Below are 19,803 nucleotides of genomic sequence, written 5' to 3'. Positions count from 1 at the left end.
CGCATCTCGCAACGCTCAAATTGCGAACATAGCAATACACACAATTTTCAAAAATTTTTACTCCATAGGTACATACGTGTGTGTGTATATATATATATATATATATATACACATATATATATATATATGCATATACATATACATATTTCATAGGACTAACTGATTAGCCACGATTTAAATACAGACACATAAGTGATTTTGACAATTATCACCGAGTCTGTTTTTCATTGGATTACGCAATTCCTTTTATTTGATCGAGTTAAAATGTGATTTATTTCGAACTGTCATGATATGTTAAATGGATAATGAGCCAATACATTTATAAATGTTAGAATTACTTTGTTAAGATTTTCTTTCCACCATAGTTACATAAAGAGAAAGTAACGAGATGTAAGCCCCTGTGGCCTAATGGATAAGGCATCGGTCTCCTAAACCGGGGATTGTGGGTTCGAGTCCCACCAGGGGTAGCGTGACTTTTTTTTATTCTTTATAATACCATCGTTATTTTGAAGCATCAACCGAAAAAATTAGCTTTGAAATAACATGCAGAATATAATATTTTACAATCCCCCGAAATAACTGGAATCAGATGAAAATTATTAATATTATTTGGTACATCTTTCTCTTTTTAGAGAAAATTTTAAAAGATCACTTTCAATTATTGTAGTAAAAAGTTCAAAGGTTGCACTTTTTCTTTTACAAAATAATATGTATACCACAGAATATTTTTATATTATTTTTATATCATTAGTACATAAATTTCCGAATATATATTTAATTCTTTTATAAATCGGAACGTTAAAGAATTTTCCTAAATTTATTTCGTAAATATAGTCATATCATATTAACAAATATGATAAAAAGATGTTAAAAATTTGGTTTATAGGATAGGTACATCTTTTCATATAATTCTATTATCAATTTTTGATCTGATAACCGTTATTAATATCTACGTCGGCAGAATAATGATTAATAAATCGTGCGGATGGATCCACGATGTCTTCTACCCAACGTGGCATCCAAAAGTAAGGAGTGAAACTTTCAGCTTGACCACCGTAATATGATTCGAATACATTTCTGTTAAAAACGACAAACATTAAGTTCATTTTATCCTTGACTTACGTGAGTTTTTAACTAATTTAAACATTTAAAAGAGAGAGAGAGAGAGAGAGAGAGAGAGAGAGAGAGAGAGATCCCATCACCTGTAATAAAGGGCTTCTTTAGTCTTTGGCGTACAGTGGGGATATTTAATGGGTGCTTTTGCTAAATCTTCATCTTGTACTTTATCTTCCACAATGTCTTGAATGATTTGAAAAAGAGATTTTTTAATGGAAGTAACACCATCGCTAAACGCTTCTTTATGTCGCCAAAGTATTTTAGATGGCAATATGTCAGTACCATCAAATGCAGATCTTAATAAATATTTTTCAATTCCACCTGTATTAAAGAGAAACTGAATGAAAAGATGTTCATTCTAGAAACCTAAGCTACCTTAAAAATGTATTATTAGTTAATTTAACGAGTGATAAATTTGAAATACGTATTTTAATTACCTTGCGGTTGTCTAATGGCAGCATCAAGTGACAAATAATAATTTGTAAATTGTATATCAAGAAATGGAACTCTAAGTTCTAAACTAAATGCACTGGTTGTTCTGTCAGCTCTTAAACCGTCATAAAGATAAATGTCCTTTAATAATCTAATTGATTCATTGTGTGCATCCATAGCTGTGGGAGCATCCCTGAAATAAATGTATCCTTGTGCTAATTCATCTGCGCCTTCACCGCTAAATATCACAGTTGTTTCTGTATTTTGGGAAATGTATCTTGATATAATATACATCCTAGAATATAAATAAGATATATAATCGTTAATAACTTATTCATCCTTATTTTTAACTTGATGATTAAAGCAGTTGAGATAAGTTTTTTTCCGCCAAGCTCTTTTCAATAATTAAGTAATTTTCTAGCAAATATTATACATGTAAACGGAAAAATTCTTTATTAATAAATGATATATATATATATATACACATAGGTATATATACACATGAATATATGAAAAATCTTACGCGACAGAAGCTCGTATCGTTGTAATGTCAAATGTTTCTAAATGGTAAATAACTTTATCCAAAATTTCAGCTACATCTTTGGAAGAGAAAATAATTTCATGATGTTCCGTTCCTATATAGCTTGCAACCTAGTATATAAAAATATACATTTCTTTTTCGTTATATGCACAAGAATCAATAGGATAATAACAATAGAAAAAAGTGTGCTTACCTGTCTTGCTGCAATAATATCTGGACTATCTCCCATACCTATCGCAAAACTTTGTATTTTGTATGGTAACTCATGTTTCTTTGCATGCTGCACAAGCGTAGCTGCAACTAAACTGGAATCTAATCCACCAGATAACAAACAACCTATTCGTCTATCTGCCAATAAGCGTTTCTCAACAGCTGCCGAAAACAATCTTCTTATGTTCTCATGTACGTCGCTATTACTTAGCACTGAAAAATATATTTTGTCGCGTTATTATTAACATTAAATGAATATAAGTGAAGATCTTAGTTGATATTTTCATCCTTAACGTACTATTCCAAGGTGTATAAACTTGAAAGTTAGGTTTGTCTCCGGGCTTATGATAGTTGATGGTTTTTAATAGTCTTGTTCGGCCGTCGTTCAAAAGTTCATATTCCTCGTAATTACCTGGTAGAAATGGTTCCAATATGTACTCATCTTGCATATGTTTACATATATTAATGAGACCCTGTATAAATATGACGTGCATTATTAGTATTACAAAATTTATTAATACACAGCCATTCCAAAAAGCTAAAATTACTTTGCTTTCGGAACTTATCGCCAAATGTCCACCATTTGAATATAATTTGAATAAGGGTCTAACGCCGTATGGATCCCTTCCGATAATTATTTTCCTTTGTTTAATATCGAGTAAGCAAAATGCAAATACACCATCTAGAGATCGTGAGACATTATCGGATCCACCTTGAGCGTATAAATGCAAAATCACTTCTACGTCGCACTTTGTTGTATATTGAAAATTATATTGCTCCGCTAGCTGTAACATAAAAGAAAAAAGTTCATGTCCTAGATGTAATACAAATTACATTGAGTTTATGGAGTTTTCAAAATTTATACAGATTTACCTTATTGCAATTATATATCTCACCGTTGCACAATAAAAAAAGATATGGGTATTTATTAAGCCTCATTGGTTGCATCCCATTGAGACAATCGACAATTGCTAATCTATGAAATGCAAGATATCCATTCTGCGAGATAACATTTTACAAGTCAAAAACATAAATCTTTAATAGAGCATTATATATTATTTTATCGTTTGGAAAGAATTTTATACCTTAACTCTATTATCAAATTCAATTCGGAATGCTTCAGGACCACGATGAGATATTTTTTCAAAATTTTCACAGATACAATTTATAGGCTTTCCATCTAGACCAAAGAGAGCCCAAATTCCACACATTTTATCAACGCACCGTTAATCTTCCTCGTCTGTATAATTTATTACATTTTAATAATTATTCTTCTATTCTAATATATCAAGTGTAAATTTAACAACAGATTGATCTCTCCTTTACACAAATCATATGTTATTATTTGGGAGGGATTTCTTAATAGTTTTCTCTCTCTCCCTTTAATTTATTAATTTTACGATTTCTTAGTTTGACTTTCTTATATCTATAAACTATTGACAAATAAATAGATAAAAATCTATTGCTATGTAATTATGTAATTAAATAGTAACTATTAATACCTTACATGAACAGTTCACTGACATTAAAATTAAAAATTATGTATATATATATATATATATATCAAAAGATATATGAAACAATACTTATTTATTTATATACAACCTTTTGTAATTATAATATAATGAGAAAGCTCTGTGCGAAATATGCTCTAAATAAGAAAATTTTCAATTCCTTAATTTGACACGTGGAATACACGCGTTTACGCAAACTCCTACGGCACGTACATATCTATATGCGTATGTATATGCGTATGCATATATGTACGCGTATATATATATATATATATACATCTTAAAGCTATCTGATATCTTTAAAGAAATAAATAAAGTTATATGATCAATTTTTCATAAAAGAGAAATTCTTTTTTCATTAATATAACTCTTTTCTTAATAAATCATCATTTTATTCATTATTATGACGTGCGCGTCTGTTAATTTTCATTTAATATTTATAAATATCTTTTTATTTCTATCTTTAATGACTTATCTTAAGGATTATGAAATGTGTCTCTTGCTGGTTGGCTACATACATACATACTAAGTAAGCTATACATGAGATAGTGACATTTCTATAAAGTTTTATTTACATCGAACTATTTTCGAGCCGATTGAAAAATATTTGAAAAATATGCTTTTCGAGATTTATATGATTTACTGCATACATATGTATATATGTTTGGCATTAATTGTGAAGTTTTACATTCATTTCCTAAGGAAAATAGACGTATACATATAGAGACGTTACCATAGAAACGTTTTACAATCTGGGAGTATTGTTTTGATGTATGGTAAAGTTCAAATAAATATCAGATTACATTTTTGGCCATTAAAATTGAGATAATATCATTGATAAAGCATTTTGATATAATTCAATGGGAAATGAATGATTTTGTACACAAATTTTTGGATTACACAATTGGAAATATTTTTGGAAAAGATATAACGTGTCGGGAACCGGTTCATCGTTGCGATAATTATCAACCCGGTATTCTAACGGAATTTGGAAGAGTCGGTATAAAAGTATGTGTGCATACTTATGTGCGTATATGTACATATATACATATATACATATATACATATATATATATATATGTATATATGTACATATATGTACACATACACACACCCACAATTTGCCATTTTTAGGAAAATATCTTTCAGTCTTTCTTTTATAGAAGCTCGCAACAGTCATTTCATACTGCATTACAAAGAGTGTCACTCTGCTCTCTAAAGTTAACCCAAAAGTTTCTCGATCGGTATATCATTCACCTTCTTTACCGAATTACGTATTAACGGTTACGTATACGACGCGTATCTACTATTTAATGATTTCCAGTTCTTTTACTACAGTTAAACGGCAATATCGTCTTTGATATAATAGTCAAAACTTGGGGCAATTGTATATACACGAAATTTATAATGAACAGATTAAAGGTAATTGCGTTTTAAAGGTTATGACTATGTTGGATAAATGGTCTTGTCTAGTGTATTATCGACTTTTATTTGTGAATTCGCTTGTCCGACAATGAGATACATAAAGACTCATATCTTTTTCATTAATATTTTCATTGAATTTTGTTCAACTATATATATATTACCTGTAATATAGTTCAAGAATTAATATCTGACTGTTTGGTTAATTTTTATATTATTCTATCATCGAAGAGTGTACTGTCTTTTAAAATTGAAACTCGATTCGTTTATGTTTATACAGTTTTTGAAAAAGTTCTTAATGCCATGCGGACTTTGCGCAGCGGTGCCAGTACTTCGATCTCAATCTCCTCAAGATTCTCCTGATTCTTGCAACAATAAGAAAGAAAGCAAGATGATTCGACCTTCTGAACTTCCTATTTATCCGTTAGAAGATGTTTACTCCAAAGATATTCCATGGTAAACCATCGGTAATATGTTTCCTAATTTTAGAAGAGTTCCTAATTTTATATTTTTAGACGTCTATATACAACAACAACAACAACAACAACAACAACAACAACAACAACAACAACAACAACAATAATAATAATAATAATAATAATAATAATAATAATAATAATAATAGTAATAATAATAATAATATATGTTATATTAAATGAACTAAAAATTAACGAATGGAAAACAAAATAGAGTTCAATGTTTTTTAGGTTATGATATAGTACAAATTGATTATTAGAGATATTACTTGCAGTTCAAACGTTTATCCATCTTCTGCCTTGGAGCAACAATTTGGGTCGATTAGAAGATCCCTCGAAGGTGTCATGTTACAATGGCAAGTCATATCTGACACAGTTACGTCAAAGATAAACACCGGATTGGAGCATAGTCAATGTAAAGAAATATATTAATTTATTGAAAGGACATCCTTTATTCAACAAAAATTAAACTTTAGTATGATTAAAGCTTTTCCTATGTTTTGAAATAATATTATGAATGTTAATTGTTAGTCAATGTTTGTCTTTTGGTATATCATACTTGAGACAAGTACAAATAATATTTTTAAATGCCATATTGTAAGTAAACCATTTGTCTCTGCGTGTTTCATCTTTTTATTTCAGATTTAGTAGAGTATCTTCAAGAAGAAGATAATACTATGCCACGTTTCGGTGCTATTGGAATCGGTGGACTGACAGGTATAATATTTGGACTTCGAGGAGGCTTTTTGAAGAAATTGATATATACCAGTACAGGTGCTCTTAGTGTCGCAGCCATTTGTTATCCTAAGAAAGCTGAGGAAAGTTTAGAATATGCCAAACATTATGCTAATGTTAGTTATAATTTTATTTATGGCGGTGAGTAACAAAATTTTTTGATATACATTTCATAAAACAAATCGTAGAATTAAAATTAAAGTTAACATTAATACCCCACCCCGCTTTCCCCTCCTATCGATAAAACATTTTTCTTATCATTGTATTTTACAAGAAGATAATGTTTAATGTATCTTTTGAAGTGGCATTTTACGTACTTCTATTAGTTTAGATTTATTTATAAAAGATATCCATACATAAGAGAGGTTTATTCCTTTCTTATGTTTATCTTTAATTTTATTATATTTTATGAATTGTTTATTGAGTTATCATACTCTCTTAGATTTTAAGATTACGTTACTTATTTCAGTGAAGCCAGGAGATAACGAGCGAGTACTGCCAGATATTAAATTGTCAAATATGTCGACATTTAAAATGCCTAGTACTTTTTCGGAACTCGTAGAATTGAGCGCTGATACGGGGCGGGCCATTGTCAATGTAGTTGGTTCTTTAAGCGAAAGAACATGGGAACTGGTAACCGATAAGAAGGAGGTATATCGTATATATAACTATTAATTTTTTGATATATATTTTTAATTAAAAATATACCATAACATCGTTTAATCGTACTACGTGGATAAACTTGCTTTTTATGTAATCGATTATATGATTTATTGCATAAGGTTGCTGTGTTGCAGGTGACGACATCAACGCTTAAGACAGACTCTGAAAATAAAGAAAAAGTCGATTAAAAAGATAGCTATCACCGGATTATCTAAATCGTAATTGTTTGTAAAAATATATAGTAACAAGTATTAGAAAAAGATTTCATTGTTATTTATATATGTAAGATATATGTATATATTGGTTTCTATAAGTCATATTTTCTCTCTGTGGTTTATTCTTCTAATTCATTAAGAAGACACAGGTAGATACTAATAGAGTGGTAAGAAGCTTATGAAAAGAATATGTGTCATTGGAAGAGTTTCTTCAATTTCTCTCTCTCTCTCTCTCTCTCTCTCTCTCTCTCCCCCCCCCTCTCTCGCCACAAAATTGAGAATTTTTATATAAAAATCTAATGTCAATTATATCGTATGGTTGGTAAAGAATACGAACAGTCTTTAGTATCATATACATACACAAAAGCAAGTCTTTCGATTAATTAATCATGTTGGACTTGCAAGAATAGATGCAACAGTAGATAGTAAAACTTGTACATAGTATGAAGTAATTTTTAAATTCGTCAAATCAAATTAGTAAATAATATTTATATGTTGTTCGTATAATTCGACATTTTTTATACATCGAAAAACATCTCTTTCTACAACACGTTAAAGTTGGATCGTACGTGATTGTTTTTATTTACATATAAGCAAGAATTATTTATGAAAACAATGAATGTAAAAAGGAAATTTTACTGCGCAATATAGATTGTAGAATTATCAATCGTGATTACATTCCTTTAAAAATGTATAATATCGAAGTTTGATTAGAATATATTATACCTGTTTACAAATCTGTCGCAGTAGCTTGATCAAGCTACTTCTTTATTTTTATTTTATGTGTACGTCCGTTGGCTCGTAATGGCAGAGAAAGAGTGAGAGGGGGAGGGGCGGAGGAAGAAGAAAGAGTCTTCTTAATTGACTCGGCGTCGAGCGCGTTAGGTCCAATTGTTGGGGTAAATGCGGTAATGTAATACTGTCGTAGAATCTTCCCACATCTTCCCAACATGTGGCGCTTCATATTCGCCTAGCTGAATGTTACATTCGCGAGGATAGGTATCGCGTGTGTATTTCTTGCATCGGTCGCGTTATATAAATGTACGTAGGTGAAGTGTAACGCACACCATAGGTAGTATGAATATTCTGAACGCAATACACGTACATACATTCTTGCAGCTATACGAACTTTTAAGGAATTTTAGTATTCTTAGCTGCCTTGCTAATAGATAAAGGAATATTGTTGATATTATTTCAAGTGAATTGAACAAAGGGTATAAGATATGAATTAGATTCGTTTAATAATAACGTAATAAATGTCTCGTCAATGTGCGTTTTTATACTATATATATGTGTATATATATATATATATATATGCACACACATGTTGGTATTTCGCATCAGTTTACAATACGCTGTTAATAGATGGACGCTTAGATGTATACGTTAAAGATTTATTTTACTCATGTTACGAAAGTCGAGGCAATGTAAACCCTTTTTCAATTATCATATTCAATCTATGAAATATTATATATTAAATATCAGAGTAATTATTATAGAGCAGCGTTGTAACCTTTCCGTGGTTAGAATGCCGATTGTAAGGAAAAAGAAACGATGAAATGACTGTAGTGTCATAGATTGCCTTTCCACTTACTCTTCCGCGTGCTACAATTCGCAAAGTATCCGATGGCTTGAAAGGTATATAATACTAAGGGGCTCCGAGGAAAGTTAATGCGCTGAGTCGAACGAACTTCCGGGTCTTCAGTGACCCTCGCTTGTACCGGAAGCCAAAGAAGTCACGAGGAGCCGTTACATCGAGGGCATAAAAGCATTTAAGGAGTTGGCGTTTTGTTCCATTACCGGAAACAAAGGTGTTATTACGATGTACTAGATGATACATTCGTATTCCTCTATACTTGATAGCTTCACTTTATTCTCTCTCTCTCCCTCTCCCATAATTTGTACGTAAGCTAATATTTGGAATGAATCGTCCAAAGAATCACTGCAAAGACATCTTGATTTTGTAATATTCAGCTTTTAAAATTTGTGCTTGTACTTTATTGAATATTATTGACGATGCAAGGATCCTTTGATCGATGGGCTACGATCATACGCTGACGTAATAAGTATCACGTAATAAGGATACGTGGATACGTATCGATCGATTACAATATGGTATATAAATACATGGATATACATACTTACATAGATACATAGAGATGGATAGATATAAACGGCGAGCCATTCTTACCCAGCGACGACACGAAGCGATGTGGGATCGCGCCCTCCGTCGAAGAAACCGTTATGAGAGGTGAACGATAACGGAGTGCCCTCTTCCATTCGTTTCATCGTTTCTCTCCTGCTCCATCTCGAATCGCTCGTCTTGGAAGAGCCCGACGGCTGATTGCGAGGTACATAAGCGTAAACGGAAATAGAGGAGGACACACGCGTATTATCGCGTTCCTCGGATCTTTTAGCGTCGAGTAAGTTTTTTTCCGTTTGGTAAAAACGCATATACGAGATTGATTTCTTCGATCGATTATTGTTCGTTGAATAATTTCTAAATCTTATCGATATAATCAACTAAAGTAATCAACGAAATCATAAGGATCGTTTATGACCTTTACGGGATAAGGGATAAAAATAATAACTAGGATAGTTAGGTGGATATGTCCGTGAAGGTGGATGAAGAAGCGTATATAATGGCACAATCGTCGAGATAGGACCACACGACAAATTGTCTAAATTAAGGCAGCATTGGGGTCATTTTAGAGGATCGAGATGAAAATTGTCGAGCGTTCTTGGAATTGTCGTTAACCTTTAGTCGTCTATTAAAGTGCTCTCATGGCAAGAATACCATAATAATTGGAAATTTAGAATAAACAATCATTGCAAAAGATAGACACTTTTCGCATATCGCAAGCAAGTAATTTTCGTCCGGATGGTTGCGCTCGAGAGTCAAAACTTTCTCAACGCGTCTAGATTGCGAAGCAAGTTGAAATGATTTCAATTAGAGATTTAACTTACAACGTAGAGCGCTGCCTCCAGAATGACTTCAACGCGTTCGTTCGAAATATTCAATACGTAAACGGCATGTAAACGGCGGGTAAACGACGAGTAAACGATGACAAATGTTTTAAAGAAAATAATATTTAATAGTACGATATGTAATGCGAGTACGTGTCCTAGTACGTGTACATTATACAAATGATCGACGATACGGCGAATTAGGGGAATTAGGCGAATTAGGCGAATTTGAAGAATAGCGCAATAACGAAAACTATTTTCCTAAAAGCATAGGTGTACCTTGGCGAGGTAACAGCGCGCGAGTACCGTATACCTATACGTAAGCCTGTGTCCATCAGAAGCGTACGTAGGAATTTCAAGAGTGGGAACTCCGAGGTCCTGCTGGCCCTCATCTTCGGTGGCCTCACGGTGAAGGTTGGAAGAGAAGGAGGAGGAAGGCATCGTGTACCGTTCTGTCCTCCGGAACCTCGGTTCATCGGGTCGGTTATTCCAGCTTCTCATACTCTTTAGAAAAAGCAGTCTATGACCGACCTGGCTGTGCGGCCATCTCTCTTGCCTTCTATCGCCCCCTATCGTCCCCCTTCTTCTTCGCGATACGAGTCTCTGCGATCTCGACGATCGACGCAAGATACGTTAGAGCGCTTTTCTCAGACTTATTTCCTTCATCTAATCATATTCGTTTGTTTATTTTAACGATCGACACTTTATTTTAGTTTGAACATTTATTTCCTACGTATAAAGCCATATCAATGTGTAATTATTTATTTGTAAGAGTGGTCGAACAGTCAGCGGAACCCCTTGAAACTCGATATTCTTTCAGATTGTTACAATGAAGCGTATAACGTTTTGCAATGACGATGAGAGCACTGAAAGTGCGAGAGCGATAGATAGCTACGCAGAGTAGTAGAGATGTAGTTGAAAGGAGAGAGAGAGAGAGAGAGAGAGAGGTAGTCGATGCTGATTCGTAGAAGGAATAAAAACAGAAATGGAAGCAAAACGATAGCTTTGCACTGCGAGAATAGATGAAGCGAGTGCGAAGATGGAGACGCTCCGAAGGATGTTACCATAGTTGGAGGAGGGAGGAGTACCCCACCACAGTATGCCACGCGTGATCGAGTTACTTGGACGAACTGGCCTGGCACAGGTGAGGTGAGGTTGGTATACGGCCTGCGGGACAAAGAACCGCAAGAAATACCGATACTACCTTGCTTCGGGACTTAAAGTCGCTGTTCGAACGAAAAGTATCCCGGCACCGTTATCCCTACTCGATGATGAATATTTTGACGTGTATCATGGATCGTGGGAAATAGTTGTTAGGACTCGCTTCGACTTATAAATATCAACTTTTGATGACTCATACAATCCAAATATAATATACACATAGTGAAATTATCTTCCAACTTTTACAACTAAATGACTTCCGTATAAGTCATAGATAACGTTGCGTGGCTGAACGATGATATCGATTTTTATTTGCAGAGACAAACATTCATCTTTCTTCATTCGAATACTATTATGTTCGAATCAATCGTGATCGCAACCGCACCCTTAGAAGGTCGTAGACACGTAAAACCTTCAAAGAAGATATCGTTACACCGAAACGTCGATACTTCGTAACATTGCCTCATCCTCCTGTGTTGCGGTTTATGTTAAAGTTCTTCGGTGATCTCATGTCGTATCTATGTATTATGCGCAAAAGATTACAAAAGTAGCGAAATCTTTGTTGAAGGAACGTTTTAAAGTTGCTCAGTGATAGAAGAAAAGAGCGATATATACATATGTATATATATATATATATATATACATACACGCGATCTATATAATCTACATCAGTCGTACGAGCGTTATGTTTGAAAAAAATAAAAGCGATTTTTACGGCGATTAATGAGATTACTCATGATAAGGACTGCTCAACCACTTGTACGGTTCTTTTATACGTACGAGGAATGATCGATGTATCAATCCTGATCGACGATCTGAAAGCGGAAGCCCCACCCGTTTTACCAGTCCTACCTGCTTGGCCTGCGGGATCGAGGCGTTTCCACGTAAGAATTCAACTCGTTTCCGGTTTCTCCGCGACAGGTTAGCGAAGTATCAACGACGAGTCTTTAATCCAATGCACGTGCATTCGTTGCAGTGCAGTGGCTTACGTGGTATATGTAAAAACTGGAATCTCTCTCTCTCTCCCTCTCTCTCTCTCTCTGTCTCTGTGTAGTACATAGCACTGGTCAAATTCATTAATGTAGTTTTATGAATATTTCTAACGAAATTACGTCCGGATACATATTTACTGTAAGAGACAAAGCTCAAACAGCACAAAGTCCATTCTGAGAGAAAGAGAAAATGACAATTTTACTGGGAAATTTAGAGATACCTACCATCTAGAGATGATTGCGCATATTAACGCACGCATGTACATGCGCAGTATCTACATAATTGCAAGCTCTCAACTCAGAATGATGTAGGAATATTCGTTCATCGTGAATAACGAGCAAAATAAGATTTTACTTTCGTTCATTATAATCCGTCAAGGTGTTTTAGTTGCAGTAAATGAGTCTGAAAAATGCCATTTCAAATCGACGTTTACATATCGTATGTATTAAGTAAGTAATATATTTTTATTTAATCGTGAGAATATCTCAAGGATCATTGGAGATATTGGTTCGGTTTTGATTTCTATGGATATCTCCTATCTTGGATTGTTTCTTTAATTGGAAAAATTTCACTTACGAATTTCTATGACGCTATAGCCTATCTTTCCTCAGTCATGGGCGTCTTTTTACATTCGTCCTCTCATATACCGATTTCGTTGTCATTGCACAATGGTCCGTGTAATCAGGAGCGAGTGACTGTTGCCTGATGCACACCTTCCTCTCTTTTTCTCTTTTTGTTTTCTATTTTCTTTCTTCCCACATTCGCCGCGCTTTCTTTTACATTTTTCCCTTTCCTCCTGCATTTTCATCGGAGCTGCAGGGGCAACCACAATGACGTCGGGGATTCGTCATTGTTCCAGGCGGCTATAAAGGCAAAAGCAAAAGCAAAAGCAAAAGCCAAAAGCGAAAGCGCTCCGGCAATACTTTAATGCGCTCCGGTTTCTTTCAACAAACGCGACCCTTCCTCCGCGCGACGGATGGCATCGAAAATCTCATCATTTAGAGTGGCTTGCTTTCAAAATACGAAGCATCAGCGAGAAGGGTTTCCCTTATATTCGTTGACGAGTATGATACAAGGTCTACGTATTCCTATTCGACAGGTAAAAAAACTAAACAACTCACTTAATAAAGAGAAACGAAGAAGATTCATGAAGTTTCGTATCCCTTCTTACTTTTTCCTATTAGTATATAATAGCTACATTTATTGAACACGAGCGAAAACGTGGACGCTCGATGATGCTTTTGAACGGTGTGCGAGATGAAAATTGCATTCTACAAAGTAGAATAACCATAGTAGGATAGCGGAAGGGTGCATTTCCCATTCCTGCGAGGGTTAAAATCCACGGATTTGGGGGACGTGGTAGTGAGAGAGAGAGAGAGAGAGAGAGAGAGAGAGAGAGAGAGAGAGAGAGAGAGAGAGAGAGAGAGAGAGCGCGGCTAGTAGTTGGAGGGTGGCACAAAAGAAACCAAAGTACTAACTAGGGCATTAGCAGGGAAGCCCGGTTCGACAAACAAATTCAGCCCTCTCCTAAATCAGCGGCCTTCGCTCCCTTCGCCATATTTCCGTTTTCACAAGGGCAGCTAGATATGCATTGCACACGTTATCGATTAGAAAACGAGGATAAGTATAGCAAACGAATATGGTATATTTTTATATGTCTTTATATATTTGAAATTAGAATTCTCTTAGTTTACAGGTGAGATAAAAGTAGATTGAATTATTGTAAATTTAAGTATTTATATGTATCAATAATGTAGATCGTTATCTACATTTACATACGTATAGGTACATATGATACGTGGACCTATCAATTTATCAGTGAAATAAAGCTTATTGACGATAGAAGACAAGTTTCCAGACAAGTTTAAGAAAATTCACTAAAGTGCAGTTGCTAAGAGGGAGATGGTAGTAAAAAATCAGAAGGATATTTGCCGCTACTTGGGAGCACCGATCAAATCCCAACCCGCCTCTAGGATAAACCGAGATTGATTCGGCCTTGGAAATGGAGAAGGGAAGAACCAGCAGCAACTCCAGGGACGCAACCCAGCTGCGCTAGGAGTGACTAATACTCGGAAGAGTATTCTCGAGGTGTGGCCAGATTTCGGGCCGATGTAGGAAGGGGAGTTCTAGACAAGCAAGCTCAAGGGGTGAGTACGAGGCGAGGGTTCCTCTACTTTTACAGTATATCTATATGTAGATGTGTGAGCGCGCGCGCGCGCGCGCGCGCGTGTGTGTGTGTGTGTGTGTGTGTGTGTATCATACATATCATACGTACGTAGAAGCGTCCTGCCGCGAGAAGCATTCAGCATTAATACGTAGATTAGATATATGAGATGCAGGTAGATATATCTCCGATTTCGTAACTGAGAATCTGTTAAGGAATGTTTATCGAGTCTTCATCGAGTCTTTATCGAGCCTTCATCTAATGTTCACCGAGCAGCTATCGTTTGGTCTCCGTTTAAAGGCGAATTACTAAAATTTGTACGATTTAAAGAGAAAGAGGGATTAATACATCGTTCATGATACTGACGATTATACTATAGCAGTAGTGGTTATAATAATAATGATAAGAAGGAGGAGAGGAGACATCAGAGGAGGAAGAAGCCTCTCGAGCGTGGCCGGGCTACTTTACCCGCATGTGCACACGCGTGTCATTGACCGATGTGTCACGTTCATTGGTGGCTCGAACGCTCGGAATGATCGCGAGGAGAAGAAGAGGAACAAAGAAGGCGATGAGAAGGAAAGAAGGCGACGTATGCAGGACGGTCCCGGTGGTGACGTAGGACGTAGGAAAGAGAAAAGGGGTGGGGGAGATCCGCGAGTCGGGGGCACCGGCTAATCTAAAGGAGCGACCCACGGGGTATGTCGTTCGCTAATCACCCTGATGAAGCTTGATGGGGCCAGCAGCAATTGTCTCGAGTGAGATCACTTTGCGCGCTCCGCATCGCTACGTAAGCATTACCACGATATATTGATTTTTTTCCATTTTTATTCTCCATCGATTTAGCATTACGATCGATCGATCTAGCTTGACACTTGGATCTAACTTGGGCCTTGCGTTTGAATTGCGTTTGAATAAAAAAATTCATTAGCGAGGTTCACGAGTTAATTGGGTCGAATTATAAATCGTTTTTCAACTTTGAGAATCTAGATATTACATCGTTCTACTTTGATCGATTCATTTCTAGAAAGGGAAAGGCGATAGGGATAACGAATAAAAACGATACATCCCCGAGATTCACTTTTATCTTCTTTGTCTTTTGAAAGGACGCTGACATTCTTCTCGATAGCGCGACGTAGTCACTTTCGACGAAATAGCGGGAGGGTGTGCGACAGAACGTGCACAGATGGTACGTCCCGCGTGGTTTAGAATGTGCCGCACTACCATCCCCATATGTAGGGATGATAGTAAAACTCAGTTCAGAAAAGGGAGGGGGTGTCGTATAACTCCAGCTAGATCCTTCTTTTCTCCTTCTCTTTCTCTATTCTCTCATTTCTCTTCCCTTTTTCTGCTGGCCCGATCGGTATCGATCGTTGAAAGATGTCCACAGAGAAGAGTACCGCATCGCGTCACCTTAGCCTATTATCGAAATTTACTCGAGCGTTATATTCATAATGTATACTCATAATGTATACTTATGAACTCGACATTCTTTTTCGTTACTCTTGTGGCAGAAATAACTGCGAAAATAAACCAGAAATCCCATGTTATATCAAAATTTCGGACGAGAGAGAGGGAGAGAGAGAGAGAGAGAGAGAGAGAGAGAGAGAGAGAGAGAGAGAGAGAGAAAGAAAATCTTACGTATGTATATAAGTATACGTAGCGTTATATACATAGGTAGCCCGATGCGCGATGGGACACACGAGTGAACCTTGAGAAAATCCAAATTCTGGGGTCGTGTGAAAGGTTACCATGTTCTACGTTCTACGTTGTTAGGATAGATATAACACATGTGCGGCAACCTTCTTCGGTCGCCTCCCTCGATAATCGTCATCCCGGCGCGTCTTTACAGTCACACATGAGCGCCGCAAACAAGAGTATTAATGTGCGTGTGCGAGTGCATAGTAACTTTTCGGACATAGGAGATTTTAGCGCGGAAAAAGTTTTAAAATGTATTACGTCAAAAGATATTAAGTATTATATCTTTCGATATAATACATGTTAAAACAATCGATAAATTATAAGATTTTTCTCTTTTATAAGCAGATTTTGTCGCTACTCGTACAAAAGCAACGCCAATAGACAAGCCAAGGTATACAAAGTAATGGTTTATTCCTTGTAAAAAAAAATGTCCACGATGTTTGGAATGTATTTCGAATGGATCGCTAGAGTTCGTTGGCACCGCAGTGTAAAAGATACATCGAAACTCGCGACAGGTGCGTAAAGCACACTTCTCACCAAGTTGCTGGCACACGTACATCCGGGGTAAGTACACGAACCGCTCGGTTTCTCATCGAGAATACGTAATCTCGTGACACGAAGGAGCATACCAATTCCTCCCGTTACACGAAATACCAACTCGACAGACCATAGGCTTTTATTCAAAAAGAGAAGGAGGTGTATTCTCGATTGTTGCGTTTAAGTAGATTTCGGAATGATCAAATGATCAACGGCATACCAACGAACTTTTTTTCGACGATTTCAACGATCAAGTATGGAATCGAAGATGAATTTTGATTTCGTTTGATTCCGGTTAAGTGTATCTACCGAATTTAATAGTGCCTTATGAAATATACACACACACACACACATACACACACACACACACACACACACATAGATATTATTTATTGGAGGCCATGAAGGTTTTCGTCTCCAATAGGATCGTTATTTCGGATTACAATCGTTAACGCAGAAAAGTCGCTTTAGCTTTTGAAGATGTGAATTGAATTAATGAAAAAAGTGTAAAAAGAAGCACTAATGTGTATTTTCTAAAAATAGAACATCTATTAATTGTCTAGATACTGGAAAGGTTCTAAAAGAAAAGCAAAAGCACGATCGAAGGAGAGGAACGAACGGAAGTTAAAGGAAAATGTCAGAGAAAGGGATGGTGGGTGGGCGGAAGTGCTCTGTGCACCATCAACGTGGGTAGGAGTGGAGCGGAAGGAGAGGAACGGGAAAGAGGGTAGAGCGGAAGGGCGGCAGATAGAGGAAAGCGCGGAAAGGATAGGGGTGAGAGAAGCGACGTAGTATAGAGGGTGGTCGGTCGGTCGGTTGGTCGGTCGGTCGGTCGGTCGGTTGGCTGGTTGGTTGGCTGGCTGGCTGGCTGGCTGACTGGTTGGTTGGTTGGCTGGCTGGCTGGCTGGCTGACTGGCTGCTTGGATGCCTAGGTGGGTGGTTGGGATGGAAGCGGATGAAACGGGAACCGGAACAAGGGTGGGGCAGGAACACGACGTCGACGCCGACGCCGACGCCGACGCCGACTACGACGCCGACGGCGGCCCCGGTCCCGATACGGCGGAAGCGTCGCGTTTGCCGGAAGTCGCCAAGGAAATGAAATGCCTCCCAGCCAGCCAACCCTCGGGAGTTTCTGCGACGACTGAACAGGAAGTAGCGCTCCGCGCCAGAATTTCTCGCAGTTCTCTTTTCTGTCTGGAGAACGTGCGAGTGGATAGCATCCACCGAGTTGCCATCCAACTGAACGCGTTTCTCAACGTGAAGGAAGATTACGATTTATTCTCTCTCGCAATTACTATTCTATCTTATCTATTAACATATCTATTTACGTATCTGTGTCTGTGTATATGCATATACATGTATATGTGTATATGCATATACATGTATATGTGTGTATATATATATATATATATATATGTATACATATATATATATATATATGTATGTATGTATGTATGTATAGCATTGTTGTAGTATGATTTTACTAAGTATAATTGCATAAAAAAAGAGAAAACAAACAGCTATGATCACATCCTTTCTAATAAAGAACATTTTAAATATTTTAATACTGGTAAGACGTAACATGGAACGATTGATAGAGTTGAGAACCTAATGAAACCAACTCATGTCTATCAGGCATATGCGCATACACGCGTCTCTCGATACGGTCGTTCGAGTATAGCGAGAATGCCTTAGTTTTCCAACATTTATGTTGCGTATCTTAGCGAATTGGCGAGGCGTTAGAAAAAAGGAAAATAAAATCAAGAGCACGGTAAGCGTCTAGCGTCTAGCGTCTAGCGTCTAGCGTCTACGATATGCGTTCGTTCGGATTACTATCCTTAAATACGATATATGCTCCGTGCAACGTAGACTCAAGGCTAGGTAAGGGAGAGCAGGGCGTTAAATACATGATTTATCGTCTATCTCTACTTGCTACGAATACCAGGATTGCATCAGCGACGCTTACGAACATTAATATGGACGATCGTTGAGCGAGCGTTACGATCATCGTACGGATTTCACACAGGAATTATTTCCAATCGTCTACGGATGTGTCCCTCATACAATCGCCCGTCTATTTTGTCCGGACCTTTATTTTTCAACGGTGCCTTTAAGCCCGAATATCTAAATCATAGATCTAAATCATTTTCAATGCGATATCCTTTTATACGATGCATTAATTTTCAATTAGACGTATGAACTGGTATTGATTGTGACATTTAATCCGCCCAATACCAAATTGTCATGGAGAAAGAATTATATTCTACCTACTTCATCGTACCAAGCGAGAATCGATCGAGCTCGAAACATCATGGCTGGTGCCTTTACTTTCTTCGCGCGTAAATATCAGCTTCGCGTAGAACTTCCCACAGTCGCTTTCGCAACGCTTCCAAATGTCAGATGCGCGCTACGGCTTCCTATAAAAGTTCGTTACATTCTTTTGCATGAGCATACGAAGCCTTCCGATTTATTGTTAGTAAAATAGGTATGTAGATGTCTACGTAAAAGGAACGTAGAAATGGAAGTATAAATGTTCGAAGAAGGATCAAACAAGTCGTATCGTCGTAAGATCGATCACTTTGCCCAAGGTATTGCATTAGCAATGTAATTGTATAACAGGGCGTTTCAAAACTATATTTCAATAGACGAAAAACTCGTTTGTGATTACGTAGATAATTTCATTTATCGGAGCACTTTGACGAAGCTAAGAGAAAGAAAAATAGCGTTTTGAAAATAGCGACTGTGCAACTATATCGAGTTCCTGTGCTCCGGACGATTGGATAACAGCAGGAAGCCGCCTTCGTTGCATAATATAGATGTTGCGCAATCGATACCTTCACCTTATGCGCACCTTATGTTGTCGTGACAAGAGAAAATCGGTGAACGGATGGAATTTCATACCTTTGCAGATCGCCTGGAATTTTTTGGTAAATTTCATGCTCTTCGTAAAACTTTAAAG

General features: G+C 36.6%; 4 protein-coding genes and 1 non-coding gene across 19 annotated transcripts; 3 read left to right on the top strand and 2 right to left on the bottom strand.

Moving 5' to 3' along the window:
- Positions 1-394: 394 nt before the first annotated feature.
- Trnar-ccu lies at positions 395-467 on the top strand. The gene has a single exon. It is a non-coding gene; the product is annotated as a tRNA-Arg (tRNA).
- A 336-nt stretch (positions 468-803) lies between these two features.
- Positions 804-5,638, bottom strand: LOC124947689 (asparagine synthetase [glutamine-hydrolyzing]). 4 transcript variants are annotated; one of them, XM_047490212.1, is made up of 10 exons: positions 5,400-5,638; positions 3,385-3,539; positions 3,173-3,298; positions 2,848-3,084; positions 2,598-2,772; positions 2,283-2,512; positions 2,072-2,199; positions 1,554-1,843; positions 1,203-1,437; positions 804-1,077 (listed from the first exon to the last, which is right to left on the bottom strand). In XM_047490212.1, the coding sequence occupies exons 2-10, from the start codon at positions 3,508-3,510 to the stop codon at positions 918-920; spliced, it is 1,707 nt and encodes a 568-aa protein (XP_047346168.1). In that variant the 5' UTR covers positions 3,511-3,539; positions 5,400-5,638; the 3' UTR covers positions 804-917. The 4 variants fall into 4 exon arrangements, with proteins under 4 accessions (XP_047346168.1, XP_047346177.1, XP_047346152.1 ...); XM_047490221.1 differs by lacking the exon at positions 5,400-5,638 and adding an exon at positions 4,289-4,307; XM_047490196.1 differs by lacking the exon at positions 5,400-5,638 and adding an exon at positions 3,905-4,063.
- Positions 4,666-7,991, top strand: LOC124947753 (MICOS complex subunit MIC27). 4 transcript variants are annotated; one of them, XM_047490370.1, is made up of 7 exons: positions 4,994-5,057; positions 5,138-5,235; positions 5,516-5,691; positions 5,987-6,126; positions 6,354-6,587; positions 6,916-7,097; positions 7,229-7,991. In XM_047490370.1, exons 2-7 carry the CDS (start codon positions 5,221-5,223, stop codon positions 7,295-7,297), a joined length of 816 nt encoding a protein of 271 aa, XP_047346326.1. In that variant the 5' UTR covers positions 4,994-5,057; positions 5,138-5,220; the 3' UTR covers positions 7,298-7,991. The 4 variants fall into 4 exon arrangements, with proteins under 4 accessions (XP_047346308.1, XP_047346299.1, XP_047346318.1 ...); XM_047490352.1 differs by lacking the exons at positions 4,994-5,057; positions 5,138-5,235 and adding an exon at positions 4,666-4,821 and having other exon boundaries at positions 7,244-7,991; XM_047490343.1 differs by lacking the exons at positions 4,994-5,057; positions 5,138-5,235 and adding an exon at positions 4,666-4,821.
- Positions 6,559-13,836, bottom strand: LOC124947785. 6 transcript variants are annotated; one of them, XR_007100498.1, is made up of 4 exons: positions 13,022-13,836; positions 12,670-12,847; positions 10,571-12,498; positions 6,559-7,271 (listed from the first exon to the last, which is right to left on the bottom strand). XR_007100498.1 is itself a non-coding variant. In XM_047490419.1 (3 exons), exons 1-3 carry the CDS (start codon positions 10,790-10,792, stop codon positions 7,253-7,255), a joined length of 390 nt encoding a protein of 129 aa, XP_047346375.1. In that variant the 5' UTR covers positions 10,793-12,661; the 3' UTR covers positions 6,559-7,252. The 6 variants fall into 6 exon arrangements, 1 of the variants encoding a protein (XP_047346375.1); XR_007100499.1 differs by lacking the exon at positions 10,571-12,498; XR_007100496.1 differs by lacking the exons at positions 10,571-12,498; positions 12,670-12,847; positions 13,022-13,836 and adding exons at positions 9,470-9,664; positions 10,292-10,541.
- A 42-nt stretch (positions 13,837-13,878) lies between these two features.
- LOC124947799 lies at positions 13,879-18,273 on the top strand. 4 transcript variants are annotated; one of them, XR_007100500.1, is made up of 3 exons: positions 16,205-16,558; positions 16,653-16,871; positions 17,408-18,245. XR_007100500.1 is itself a non-coding variant. In XM_047490451.1 (3 exons), the coding sequence occupies exons 1-3, from the start codon at positions 16,465-16,467 to the stop codon at positions 17,634-17,636; spliced, it is 369 nt and encodes a 122-aa protein (XP_047346407.1). In that variant the 5' UTR covers positions 16,205-16,464; the 3' UTR covers positions 17,637-18,250. The 4 variants fall into 4 exon arrangements, 1 of the variants encoding a protein (XP_047346407.1); XM_047490451.1 differs by having other exon boundaries at positions 16,653-16,698; positions 17,408-18,250; XR_007100501.1 differs by lacking the exons at positions 16,205-16,558; positions 16,653-16,871 and adding an exon at positions 13,879-14,592 and having other exon boundaries at positions 17,408-18,273.
- The last annotated feature ends 1,530 nt before the right edge of the window (positions 18,274-19,803 follow it).

The sequence above is a fragment of the Vespa velutina genome, chromosome 1 (assembly GCF_912470025.1).
Source record: "Vespa velutina chromosome 1, iVesVel2.1, whole genome shotgun sequence".
In the NCBI taxonomy this organism is placed as follows: domain Eukaryota; kingdom Metazoa; phylum Arthropoda; class Insecta; order Hymenoptera; family Vespidae; genus Vespa; species Vespa velutina.
This window is presented reverse-complemented; position numbering and strand designations above follow the sequence as displayed.